This window comes from Dinoponera quadriceps, unplaced genomic scaffold (assembly GCF_001313825.1).
Source record: "Dinoponera quadriceps isolate SergipeBrazil2010 unplaced genomic scaffold, ASM131382v1 scaffold9, whole genome shotgun sequence".
Classification (NCBI taxonomy): domain Eukaryota; kingdom Metazoa; phylum Arthropoda; class Insecta; order Hymenoptera; family Formicidae; genus Dinoponera; species Dinoponera quadriceps.
The window spans coordinates 1,572,787-1,587,417 of NW_014554295.1; the positions used below are offsets into that span (position 1 = coordinate 1,572,787).

The 14,631-nt window shown below is 47.9% G+C and overlaps 1 protein-coding gene across 2 annotated transcripts in view; it reads right to left on the reverse strand.

Annotated features, from left to right (window-relative positions):
- Window positions 1–13,999, reverse strand: part of LOC106743836 (laminin subunit alpha-1) — a 142,935-nt gene extending 128,936 nt beyond the window's left edge. For both annotated transcript variants that reach the window (XM_014618066.1, XM_014618057.1), the window contains exon 1: window positions 12,880–13,999. In XM_014618066.1, the coding sequence (XP_014473552.1) occupies window positions 12,880–12,997 (118 nt within the window). In that variant the 5' untranslated portion in view covers window positions 12,998–13,999. The remainder of the gene's footprint in view (window positions 1–12,879) is intronic.
- Window positions 14,000–14,631: the final 632 nt, after the last annotated feature.

Genomic DNA, 14,631 nt, shown 5'->3' on the forward strand with positions numbered 1-14,631 from the left:
AACGTTCTCTCCTCCTGCGAGTCCTTATCTTAATTGCACGACCGACAAAGGATCTGATCTGCGAGCGTGACTGGCTCGTCCCTTTCAAGTGTCCGCGCGCTGTCAGCTCGCTGACGTCTTTACAACAAAGTATATAAAGCGCGTGCGCGCGCGCGGAGAAGACACGTTGCAAATCGTTGAATTAAACGCGCCGTCGACCGAAGCGCGTTTTCCCGTCGCTTCCGCGTCCGACGGCTTTCGTTACGGCGCGCCACATCCCGGGGTTAACTCCGTGTTAATAAATAACCGTCCGTAAATTAATATCCGCGCGCTCATCCCGAGTACGATGAAGGAGAATCGGCCGGTAATTGGACAATGTTTCAATCATTGTGACTGCGTATTCTTAATTGAATGATTTGTTCCAATTCATGAGACGTCCCAAGTAAAAAAGAATTACCGGCGAAGTACGAGCCCGATATCGATATTTACTAAACAGATTCAATATCGATTTGTTAGACTTAGTAACGAAACTTAGAACGGACTTTTTACGCGCGCGCGCGCGAAATGAATTACGCAATCGCGTTTTAACATGCCCGTCTCGCGAGTACGAGTTCGTCCGCGTAAAAAACGAAGCTTTTTAAGCCGTCGTCGAAAAGTCAAGCGATTATCGGCGCTTTCTAAAGCGAGGTGCTCGCGCGGGGTGATTTATAAGGCGGCGGCGAAAATGCCGATTCGCGGCGAAAAGCGCGCCGCGCAGACTTTCTAAGCGACATAAATCTCGACGCGCAGCAATTCACCGCGATTTCGTACAATGGAGCCGCCGCCGGTGTCGCTGGTGATTATGCGATTTAACGGCAAAAAGGTCGACACTTGCCTCGCGCCACAGGCCCATTAATATCAATTTACTGCGAGATCACGGTTATTTAACGTTACTTCCCCGTATATATCTCTCATCGAGATTCGCGCTCGCCTAACGCCGCTCTCGCTAAGTCGTTCCAGTTCCCGTTCATTTTCACGGCAATAAAGTTCGCGATTGATCGCATCGGCGTGTTCGTTGCTCTCGCTGCGGCAACAGATTCGCTGCCGTCTTCCACGAAAGGACTAACACTCGAAGAGGCGACACTTAGTCGGCGCTCTCCCGTCACTCTCGAAGAGGTTTTCACAGAAGCGATTTCGATTCATCTCAGTCCTTCGATACTTTTTCTTTTTGTTAAAAAGAGAGTCGTTTTTTGGTCTGTGAGACGAAGAGGCGAAAAATATCGCGGTTCTCCGAGTTCTCATAGTCGGTACGCGAGAGGCGGGTTTAAGCAGCCTTGGCCTTAGCCTTAGAGGACTCTCTATCGCCTTCACGCGAGGCGGCATGCTTCCTCGCGCAAACACGACGAGTACTTCTGGCAGAGCGATAAAAACCGGGCGCGCGCGGCTTCGCTTTACTTGCAGGCAACGGAGCGGTATGAAACGAGTGCACGTGGTGGTGCTAATAAGAGAGTACCGAATTAATCGCAGCACGCGAGAACGCATTCGCGAGAAGAGCCTCTCGAGAATCTCGCAGACGCGAGGGATGCAGAGTGGTTTCTCGACTGAAGCCGAATCCCGAATTAGAATTTCATCTTTTCACCTCGCGGCTAAATGAATTGCTCGTCGCTCTTATCGTTGTTTGTTATCGAGTCAGCAAGAAGTGGCGCAGAAATAACACATTGTTTAAAACTGTTAGGCGAGGTTAAAAAGAAATCGCATGTTCGCGACGCATGACGGAAATCAATAATCCTAGTAATGCGGTCAGCATGAGACAGACCTGAGCGATATAATTATACAGAATAAGTAGATTTATAAGTCAGAGCTATGCAACTGCGCGTATAATGGGACTTTTGAAGGTTGTCAGTGATCCGTGGAAGGAAGTTCACAAAGTTAGAAAACATGTTGCACAATATATACTGACTGAACCAACAACGAACAACAGTAAATATGTAATATGAATATGTATATTCGCGTCTAAATGTGCACGAACTTTCTTTGATATACCACTTTATAAGCGGATCGGCCCGGAATATTTTGTTGATATTCGTTATAGACACATTTTCTAAATTATAATAATGAAAGTTTATTGTTTGTCCACTCAGTGTATATATGCTTAAAAAAGAATTCGAAACGTACAATATCCGATATTGTGCGACATAGAAGAGGGAAGATCGCCTTAAAGATCTAGATGGAATATTAAGTTCAATAAGTTCGATTATAATTGGACGGTAAATAAAATGATTAAAAAAGTTTATAAACAAAGATAAGGTCAGAAATCATCCTTCTTTTTTGCAATGGTGGCATATAATTGGTTGAATTAACATGACAATGAACGAACCAAACGCGTTTTGACTGAAAGAAACGGAGTTTCTGGTTCTTACAAACCAAACGATCAGAAATTTCGTTTCCTTTCAACCGAAACGCGTTCGGTTCGTTCGTTCATTGTCACGCTAATTCAACCAATCATTTTTTTTCTCCACGTACGAAAGGCTGAATCACAATTGCGCGCTCGCGCCCGCGATTTCTTGCGAGGCAACGTTCCCTGAGGTATTGTGCAAGCTGCTCGTATTATAGTTATCCTTCGACAGCGTATTTCCGGTTCTCGGTGGCGCCTCGAGGCAGCGGAAAAAACAGGCCGATAAAGGTGAGTAGACGCCCCGCTCGGAAAGGTGCAATTTTCGGATGAGTGGGCGGTCGCGAGGCCGGGGGGGAGCAAGTTGAACGACCGGCAACGACGGGAGACAGCGGGAGGAAGAGAAAGATCGAAAACGCAACGTCGAATGGACATTTTTATTCTCCCGCCGTCGACTCCTCGTTCTCGAGAATCGGGCGGTCACGCGAGAAGGTGCCTCGCCTTGACGCGTTCGGCTTCGCGAGCGTCGATCGACCGTGTCTCGTTACGCGGCCTTTTTCTCCGGCTGTGGTATCAACGTCGGCCGTGCAGAGGAAGAGTCGAGCCTCGCTTTATTGATCAGAATATACGAGTATACGCCGAGAAATCAAAAGCGGACAGAGCCGACAAGAGGGGTGCCCGTCATGCCGCGCTTCCGACAGTTTGCTATTTTCTAAAAATACGCGGATAATTTTTTTACCGCACAACGCACATCGCTCAAAGTGCGGGCTCGCTACCAGGGTTCGAGAGGTTCGCCTGGTCGATAGGTGCCTCGAAACATACCCCTGAGGGATCTCGAGCGCTCAACGCGCGGTAAACTACGCGGCGCAAAGTAGCGCGCGCGAAGGACGGAGGTGCAATTATGTTGGTGGCCGGGCGCGCTTTGTGATCATCACGCGTCGAATTCGGGAGAAACGATTACGCGCACGCGGAAGTTCACGTTCGCATGCGTTCGGCGCGAACGAGACGCGTGAAATCTCGCGCGACACACAGTGGGCACGAAGTGGGGAAATAAGTGTGTAGACATTGAGTAAACAATAAAACCTTTAACCTTCGAATAACAAGGTGTTCATGTAATCACACGTATAATATGGTTGATCGGCATACCTACAACATCTATATTACTCTTTAATCTATATTTCCTGCTTTCGGGTCATGCATTGGGAGTACTCTACGATGCATTCAAATGAGTGAAATTGTTAAATTAAAACTTTTAGCCAAATATCAAGAGTATTGCGGGCTTTTAAGAGCAAAGCACGGATGTTTTAGTATCATTGAAATATAACCTTATTTAATATTAACATGATTATAGGAAATGATTATAGCGAAATGCCCAGCGTGTCTCAATAGCACTAAAACATCCGTGCCTTGCTCCTAAAAATATATATCCGTGATACTTTCGATATTTGGTTGAAATTAAAGGAGCATCCTTATATATCGCTTAAAAGATTTAGTTTAGGCTCGATGTCCATCCAATTTTTTATTTCGATCCACGCGACAGTGCCGGAGTGAACGCGAGAGCCGGCAGAAGGGACGCGTCGATCGCCATCACCGGTCGTTTCGCGCAATTCGACGGCTATTATCGCCGCAACGTTCAATTTCGCGTTGCAGGTTATCGATTTTACGCGTCCTCGTCGCCATGAACCTCGGCGGCGAGCCTCTCGCGCGATTCTCCTTCGCCAGCGCCGCTTCTTTCCTCCGCGCCGACGTCACGAGTGATTATTTATTTATCGGCGCGATCGGAGGGAGCCTCTTTGAAATTAGCATTTTCATTGCAACTCCCAACTGCCATCGTCCGCGCGGAATTTATATTCCGAGCGATTGGCGTCAATCACGCCCGAGCAAGCGGCCGTCCTTTTACGGGGATTCCTGAGCGATTACTCGCCCAGTTACCCGCACCTTGTCGATTGCTATCGACCGGCTCCGCCGACGTGTTCGCCGCGTGTCCTCCGGACGATTTGTATTCCGTCAAAGCGACCCGGCTCATGAAGGATACGAGCGGCTAACCGTCTCACCTCATCATCGCCGCCATACGGCGGCTATTACCGTTCGAGTACTGACGACAAGATCGCGCGGTATAATTACTATTCGAAAGCAAGCTCGCTTTATCGCCCGCGAGCGTAATAAATGGGAGCGGGGCAGGGAAGCGGTCCGCGGAAGTTCTTTCTTCCCGTCGAGTCGTCGCGAGAGACGAGATCTCGTTGTCGCGATTATAATGAGATCGCGCGAAGGAGGGACTCGCTGGCATCTGGCAGCGGGACTTCCTGCCGCGCGACGGAACCTATTTACGAAACGAAACGAGCAGCCGCGCGAGTTTTACGCGCGCAAGGATCCCCCTCGACATCCCGCTCGGCTACCTTCCACTTCCGGCGCGAGATGAATGAAACGCGCGCATGATCGTGGAATCAGCGTTCCTCTTTCCCCTCGGCGAGCGGCGCACGGCAGGTTTCCAAGTCGGACGTTGCTGAATTCGCGAGTGAAGGATTCGCTTGTCTTGTCTTATTGGCTTCATGTCAGTTAGGCTGCGTGTGCTGATGAAACATCGATATTTCGAAAAGAATGTTGTTTGAAAATTTCTAATTTGTAGGCTCGACGGAGAGCCGCTTTTCTCCCGAAGATATCACCGAGAGACGTTCTAGCAGAGTCGGGTAAGATGGCGTAGGAAGTAAATAAGTATACGGCACGGTGCGCTCGTCGTGAATCGATATAAATAGCCTCTCCTTACGGACCCGGATTTTGCCGGCTTAATGCGACATTGCAATCGGAGGCAGTCGCCGGACGAAGCTGTCAAGTCCCACTGCTATGAATCATACCTATTACTATTCCGGTTTTGGGGCACTCCGCGGCCCGTGCATTTCCGACCCGCGACTCTCGAGTTGTTACGAGTGCAAGCTTCGAATTGGATCTTGCACGCGTAATAGTAATTTAGGAATCGACACCGCACTTACGAACTCGTTTGATCAATCGAAAAACGGTCAATCAAACGCGAAAATCAAATTTCTAGTTATAAGAACCAAATTTAGGAATCAATAAACTGGTTTCTCAGTGTGTGACCAAGTCAGGTTAAAAGTGCTTTTATCATACATTGAAAGAATCATTCAGTTATTTTTTACATTTTCTCTAATATTTTATAGAAAATAATTAAACGATTTCATTCAGAATCAACGAAGTTGATCTTCCTAACAAGTCCATAATACGTGCCCTGAACTGAGTATGTATACATTTTCCTGGTTCGGAAGATTCGGTATTTTCATAATTTTTGGGTCCTGCAAGCCTCGTTACAATATTTGATATGCTCCACCATAAGTTTTGGGGCTCGGAATTAAAAATATTTAATGTAGATGTGGTCTAAGACCGGTATTATCAGAAGGTGTCAGAAAATATCCGAGGACAATAAAAGGTTTCTGAAAGGAAAAACAAAAGAAAAGACAAAGGTTTGCGGCGTGCAAAGTGCGTATCGTCGGAGTTACAAATTTGAGGATCGTGATTCGGGGTTTCGCGTTTCAATTAGAATTAACCCACCATCGTGAGAGCGAGGAAATCACATACTTAAAGTACTTCATAAATATAATGCTTACGTCGGACACTAATTTTTGTCGCGAGATTATCCGAAGTCGAGCCCTCCCGCAGGTAGTTTCGCGCCTCGCGAGAGCTCCGGCCGAAAGTTCGTATGCGTCACGGGCGACGGAGATGAAGATGTCGCGGTCATCTCCATAAACAAAGATCACGTTCACCATAAAACGATGGGAGGCGGCCACGCGGTGGTCGCGGCGAAGCGAGCGAGGCCGATCTTCGAAATTATCGTCGAGCTTCCAAGCGCGATCTGCTCTGGAGTGAAGGCGGTATGAAATCCATTAGGCGCGACCGTGCGTTGTGCGTTGAAAAAAATAAGATGTCACGCCCGCCACCATAAAGAGGGCTTATGCGACCCACCAGCTCTCTCGCCGTGGGGTGGCGAGCGCTATTTATCTTCCGAGCTGTGAGGATACACGGCTGCACATTCTATCGGCCGGGCTCGATATGCGCGCACTTCACATCTTCTTCGAGCGTATCGCGCTAAAAGGCCTTTTACGTTTATATCTCCCGCGTTTCCTCACGAGCGCGTTCGTCGATTAAACTGTGACTTCTTATTTTTCAACCGATATTAATGGCGCTTCTCGAGTCGAAACTTTGGCCAAATGTGAAACCTTTAATTATGATAATATTATAATAATATACCTAACTTAATCTAATTTGCCCTAATATAATTGTTAGATTGGGTTAAAGTCAGGTTAAATTCGACTGAATGAAATTAAATGATGTCAGAATAGGTGATGTTAGATCAAGTAAGAGTAGAGGGGAGGAGTAGGAGGTGATAGTAAGGGAAAAAGAAGATAAGAAAATGTTATGTATTCTTGCGTTTTTTATCCAGATTTCAACGAAATTGTGCTATTTTGCAATTTTCAATATTTTCCCATTATTTTTCCATTCAGCTTGAAATTAACGTTTACGTAATTACATTTGAATGATTCAGCGTATCAAAAAATATAAAAAAAATATGCATTAGAAAGATCCCATCGCTTAGTCCAAAATTGGCCTATTTTACCCATCGTCCTTTCGATACGGGTTGATAATTTTGTATCATAGTAGCTAGATTTCGAAACTTCAACAAGACGAATGAATATGTGTGATCTTGTGTTATGTGTGTGATTTACAGATCTAATTTTCTAAATATATGAAGAAATACTCTCTCTCTCTCTCTCTCTCTCTCTCTCTCTCTCGATCTGTGTCGTAATACCGGAACGGGAACAAGGGAAGAAAAGAGGAAGAAAAAGCATGTCGTGCAAGTCGGCCACGCGTAGAAATCTTTGCGCTCACGTGTGCCGACGTGCAACTTGATGTTCATTCATATGTAACGCTTCGCCTTATGACGTATTGTATTACTTAATCGCTCATCCGGGGACGCGTAGACCGCCCTGCCTGTCAGAGAACGCGCGCTCTATCACTCGGTCGTTCGGTGCTCTTTTAATGTTTTTCATTAATCATGTTTATTCATGACCGCGTCGCCTCCGCGGTTTGATTAAGCGGCGTAATGCGCGTCGTAAAGTGCGATTGAAATACAGCCGAGGAAACGTGTAAATACACGAGCGCGCGCGAGCGATTGACGTGGGTGGAAATGTCGATATGCGTCGAGAGTGCGAAGACCTGTTGCGAATAGTCGCGATTGTCCGCTTTTCTATCAAATGTCCCGAAGCAAAACGCTATACCGACAGAGGAATATTTAGTATTTGTAACTACATTGTAAAAAATTGTATGTTAAATTTCACATATTTCATATGATTCAGACGATCCACACAAATTTTTGTGTTAATTTAACACAAGGTGAATATGTTGAAAAGTAGCTTGAGATTAATATTTCGAATTTAGAGATATCGCGAGAAATGATTTTGTCTGAGCTTGGATGAACGCACAAGGATAGACCGGACACTTAAAGAAAAATTGCTTACTTCTGAGGATCTAGCAACGAAGGTCACAGTTCGAGGTTCAAGGCGATCGCCCTTGTTACGGTCGGGTCTCGCATTCCCTTAAGGGCCCCGCTCACGTGTCCACATGGTCCCACAGAAAGCCTCGGTACTCCGGGCACGTACACGCCGGCAGTGTTACTTTGCATGCCCCGGCGGCTGGCATTTAAACAGGAATAAAACGAAGAGCGTGCGCGCGGAACGAGAATGAGATTATTTCGAGAGCGGCGCAGTGATTTCGGACGGACGAGCGGGCGTCGTGTCGCATCGCGCGTTGCGCCGGCTTCGAAAAGCGCCAGGTGCGCTACGTAACACACGTCGGCCGTTTATCGTTAGCGGGCGTATTTTAGCGCGTCAAAGTGATTGATGCGTGTTGCGTGCCAATTCTCGGGATCGATACGTGAGTACGGTCGTGAGAAACCGCAGGCTGATCCGTATCGGAAATTTCGGTCCAAATGTTGGCCCGAATTTACAATAGGTGTGGTAAGCCGTAAGAAATTGGCCAATCGCAATCGATTATTCTTCTCAAATTCGACCGTGATTGGTCGATTTTTTACGGCTTAAAACTTACTACATTTATTGTAGATCAAGGCATTGGTGAAAAGTGTTCAGTAAAAATGTTTAATCACACGATGTTTGCGTTCCGGTTTCATAAAGAGCATGCGACAGTTTGTCGTACATCACGCATGCATAATTAATTAAGACTCGTCTCGAACGCGAAGAAAGTTATTCTCCGTGTCAGACAGCACGTCAAGGATTATACAGGAGAGAGATATCTCCGATGTCATCGGCCGCGCATCGGTTTCCCTTTAAACTTCCCCGTTAAACGTTCCCGAAGATAACCGCTGATCGGGCGCGACGCGCGGCTCTCGAGGCAGAAACGGTCGCTTCTTTGAGCCCCGCGAACAACGAGCATTCATGTCGATCCATCGGAGCGAGCGATTAAACCCGCCCTTTCCCCGAAACTAATTAAATTAATGACTCCCCCGCGGGTGAATCTTCTTCGCCGTTTAGATAGACTCGAGTACCGCCTTCCACGCCTCGACAACTCGAGGGCACCGCCACGGCGTCTTTATCCCTTTATCTTCATTCGATTCAGCCGGTCGTTTCATTATCGTGCGCACGCTCGACGTCCGAAAATCACGCCGGAAATAACTAAATTATTTCGCGTCTGAGTCATTAACGTTACGACGTTAACATTCACTGCGTTGATTGTCGGACGCGTTCAAACATTCTCAGGTTACTTTTTGGGATACCGCCCCTTTTACCGTTTGAATTATTTCGTTTAAAGAGACCGTTCTTCTCATACACGGGAAGGAAAAAAAATTCAATTCGTGTAACTGAATTTCGGCCATGACAACCGAAATTTTCTGTTATCTGGGGACTAAATGAAAACTCGATCGTAGATACAGAAAACTTCATTAAAGTCTTCAGAAGGAAACATTAGCCCTATTTTGTATCAGACATGTCAATTTTTTCCTTACAGAAACGTTGGCGGAATAAGCTGATAAATAAATAGACGCAACGGCCCACCCAGTCAGACAACGCGCGTGTAAAGCGAGACGCGGCGCGATAGCTTAAACGTTACGCGCCGTACGTTGTACGCTATATGCGTATGGCGGCTCGGAGGAAATACATTTCGCAATATTCCGGAGTGGAATTTCGCTTTTGCCGCTCGACGAGAGCGAGCTGATCGGCCGGATTGCAGCAACAGGAAGCGATATGCGAGAGCGGGCTGGTGCGCGCCGCACGATCTCGGTATCACGAAGATCCGATCGCGGGCCGCGCTCCGCTCACCTACGTGTGCGATCCATCGATCGATCTCGCGTCGGAAGGACGTTAATTACCGCGCGTTACTTTTCTTTAACGAGAGTCAAGGTGGCCGCTTACGCGGTCATCGCGTCGCTAAAAATGCGTCCCTCACCGCGCGGCTCTATGCCCGAAAAAGATGAGAAGATCTGAAAGACCGAAAATTCAAGGGAGCAAAGAGAGGAGGGGGGATGGGGCGGCGTCGACGAGAGCGTAAACGACACAAAAGGTGAAAGCACCCGGTCGAAGTTAATTATTCTCAGTGGCCGAACCGTGGCCGTTAACTGGCTGTTAATTATATCGTAAACGAGCCGTCGGACGGTCGAAGTGTTTCGCGGGAACGTCATCGAAACACGACGATCTAGAGCGCACGGTGATGCATTGTCGCGTCGCGAGATCTCGGCTGCTGCTCTTGAATCTTCGTTAGCGGCGCGGCGAAAAACTTAAATTGCGAATGTTGCATTTAGCGCGCGCAGAACTTTCTCTGCAGTTATCTCGGGCGGGTAATTTAATACATCGCGTTAAGAGTCAAGTTGTTTAATGCCAAACTCGAGTTACTTTATAAAAAAATTCCAGTCGCAGCGCGATGCGAATTGCGAAACGATCGGATGACAGCGTTCGGAACATTCACAGAGATCGGACCGATTAACGCGTCGAATTATTCTTGACCACAATTAAACGACGTGTGCACACGCTCCGATAAAATTTTGTTTCAATTAAAAAGATTTCAATTAAAAAAAATCGTGTTAAATCTAAAAAAAAATCTTTATGTATTTACTAGAATTATGTAATATTTCGGAACTACTAGAATTGTGTAATATAGAATTATGTAAATCAAGTAAATATTACACGAACGATTACACTTTTTTTTCGGTGTATATACGCGCACGTGAATAAACTGTTCGTGGAAAAATCCGAGCGCTCATAAATTACGTTAAATTACACGGCCGGAAACGCTTTAAACCGTGTGCTTCTTCGTCGTGCTCGCTCGCTCTTTCCCCGGTCGCCCCGGCGCATTTTTATTGCTCCACGTCCGAGCGCGCACGTTCCGCGCGATATCGTCGCACGAAAGAATCGATATCCCCAGGAGAATATGCCTTTGATCGCCCTGTGAAGGAGTGAAGGGTGTGTTGACACTCACTTTCTCGCGGCGCACGCCCTACGGTGTATTCGAATCGGCGCGTTCGCCGCGCCGCTAAATATAAAGCAACAAGCTCGCGCCGGGGGAGGCGCGGAATGTCCTGACACTTAATATTCTCGGAGCAGACGCGCGTTTTACGAGGCCGCGGGCACGCGGGGTCCCTCGGGATTTTCAACAATATTTTCGAGACCACACGCGCCGCGCGCGGAAGCGAGTCGTGATTTAACCCTTCGATCACATTGTGGGTCAGATAGAACCGGCGAGTTGTGTTTGAAGAGCTGCAGCAATGATGCTTTTCTTCGGTAACTTAAAACTTGGTTTTCTATGAATGCATCATCAAGCATTAAAGTAGAAGAGCTACAACACTTTATTCTAGAATATCGTCAGTCTCTTTCCTTCCACAGTTTTGCAGATATGGAATGGTGACTTTTCAGAAGTGTGCGGTCGAAGGGTGAGGAAACGAGAACGCCTCGTGCGTTCGGAGATGCGGAGGAGCGTGAAGCGGCGTGCATCGCGTGCGATTTAATGTCGAGCGAAATATCACGCGTCGGGGTGAGCGCGCGGCGTCGCGTGGGCGTCGTGGATCGCGTGAGTCGTCGCGTAAGCGCAATCCGGAGCGACGGCGTTGATTTAATGCGGAATCGGTAATTAACTTCCGCGCCGAGAACGGCGAGCGACGGCGAGACTCGCGTGAGACGCGCTAACGTCGGCTTGCAGTCGCGAGACAATGTATCATAATCTTGTAAATAAGCAGCGTGCTGCAAGCACGTCGAAGGTCTCGTATAAATCACAGTTCCGAACGATGTCTTGGTATTTCCGTGAAAAATGATCGCACGACTCCTTGATCGGTGATTCGCTCCGAAGCGAATAACGGGGCTATAAAACGTGCATCGATGTGGAAGTACTTAAAGCACGATGTTTGACGTCCTAAAATAAAAGCGCAGAGTGCGCTTCTCGCCGGCAATAAAATTCAAACGCATTTCAAGACGGGACCTTTGGTACGTATGGTATCATACCGATTTGCATAATGTTCAATATGTTGTGGATAAGCGACTGTATTCCACTACGCGCGCGGGCAATATTTTACGTCTTATGTAAATCCGTGCGCCGTAACGTCAACGGCCGCTACGGCAGATATTGTAATCTGGATTTTAAGAAAAAAAAAAAAAAGAAGAAGGTATACACACACAAAGACGACGCTCGACATCGCGCGAAGCATGCTATTAAAGTACGAAATGACACTCGACTGAATGCAAACATTGATTGTACAATCGCTTTGTTGGGCAGTGAATGCGTGAAATGTATTTTCAATGGATATGGCACGATTAAAGCAATTACGGAGGGAAATACTGGCATTCCAACAACTACGTAAATATCATTTTGGCGTTTTAACTAAGCTTATCACGTCGCGAAATATAATTACGTTATCGTGTTATTATAGTTGCTCGAAACAATTAGGGAATCACTTCTTCGAATGCTCATGTCATCTAACTCGCGTCACAATTTTGATTCTATATTAATTAGGCAAATTTCATTTAATTAAAAAAATCTAGTCTAATTAAAACATTTATTCAGTGCGACCCCGTAATTATGTCGTGAACTATATTTTTGCGATATTTAAGACACATGGATCGGTGTTCTTCTTAAATTTCTCCAAGGCCGAATCTCGCTTGGAAACATAAAACAATTATGAAAATGCTATTAAATCATAATTTCTTTTATCAACGTGTACCATTTGGAGAAAGATTCGGTCTGTTCTTTTTAGTTGAAATGACTGCACCGGTTCAAAAAAATGCACTAAAGTGTACGACTCTCACGCTTCAACGCGCGTAAATTTCTTGAACGGGCGGAGTCAGTTCGTCTAAAAGGAACGGAACAATTGACTCCGAGTTCGTCCGAGAATCCGTAAGTTAATCAGAGCGCAAGCCTGTCGGTTATTATTCTGTGAAATTTCCGCGTACCGCTGTATATCGCGCGGAAAGAGCGATTTAAGGAACACCGAACCGGATCGGCGAGGTGACCGTAGAAGTGACACTCACCGTGATTGAGGCTGCGCCGAAATCCGCGCGCTTGAACAGCGTGCAGGTCGCGGTGCAAGATGAGCAGAACGACGACGACGAGAGTCACCGCGTCCGCGAGCCTCCTCGCGGCAGCCATGGTCCAGGAGAGTCCCCGCAATTCCAGATACGAGCTGAACAAAGACGACCATTGACCAGACGACGCTTACACAATCATCAATCGGGAAAAAGAGCAAAATCCCCGATCGCTTCTCGCACTCGTCTTGCGTCGCAACGCGTCGCTTCGCGCACCACTCCGGTCGGCGGGGAAACTTGCTGCGCTGTTCCGGACGTTGACGATCGACGAGTCTCGCGCGAGTCTTCCAAGGGACTTGTCACCGATCACTGTGAACCCACCCCTGGCTTACGTGACGAGTCGGTACGTCGTGCTTCTCTCTTCGTTCGACGCGACGATTCTCGGAGCCACTACCGCGTCCATGTCCGCGCAACGGTCAGCGTCCCGAGAGAGGTGTCATACACTCGTCGATCCACTCCAGGTACGCACCAAGTTAACGAGTTTCACGGATGATTAATCGGCACAGACGATCTCTCGACGAGCCCACGACGAGAGCTCGGAGAATCTTCCCGCGGCCACCCGCGCGCGACCCGCTCCGCCGTGTGTTCGGCGCGAACTTGGCGCGGTTCACTTCGCGAGAATCGCAAGACGCCAACTTCCGTGCGCGATCGTTTTTATCACGTGACCCCGTTTCAATTCCGTGACCGTTCGCGCACTGGCGCTGCAGCTCGTGCTGCGCGAAGCCGATCTTCCCGCGCGCGAGATCGACGTTTCAGCCGGGCTTCCCCGACGGAGATGATCTCGACTCACCGGCGGAGCCGCGTATTTTCCACGTGCTCACTTGTTGCTCCGGACGAGAGGTACACGGTCGACGAAAACTCGACCGCCGAGGAAACCACAACACACAGCGTGCACCACGGGAGAAGACGCGTCGTTTTCGGCGCTCGATGGACTCACGGATGCGCCAGGAACCAGGTGATCGTTCCTCTGAGACAATGCCCCACGCGCGCGAGAGAGCGAGAACCGAGGGAGAAGGGAATACGATGGCGCCACAACCGGACGATGCTAACGTCGCGAGCGAACTGAGGCGGCGCACCACCACGCACGCTACGCGCGCGATCATCACCCTCCCTCTTTTTCCAACCTCTCCCTCTCTCTCTCTCTCTCTCTTTTGAATCGCAGCGCGTCCGCCGGGACAGGTACAAGGGCGGAATGCGGCGAAACTTTCCATCGCGCTTCCTAAAATAAACACAGACAGGCGTCACGGACAAGTGTCACTTTCACGCTCGATTCTACGTGGTACATCCTTCCGGTGCATACTTCGCTGGCGTAATCAAGCGGGGATCGTCCTGCGGAATCGTCCTTGCCTTCATCAACGGACGCCAGCGGACGTCGACGACCGGTGGTAAGGCTCGTCTCGCTGAAATCTCATTGACGTGCTCGCTGTTCGTTCCGTTCTTGTGATTGGATGGCAAACCCTGATATTGGCAAGATTGTCGCGTAGAATCATACGCCGATTCGGAATAATAATTCGGATGAAATCGGAACGTTCCGATTTCCCATAGACTATCTTGACGTTCTTTTTGCATAAAACGATGCTATTGAAGACGGAGGAGAGGTAGGTAGTTGAGTAGAAGACGGATCGGAAAATTGGAGATATAGGTAAATTGAAAACACTTTGGCGGAAATTTTTCAAGATTTTTTTACTAAAGAAACAT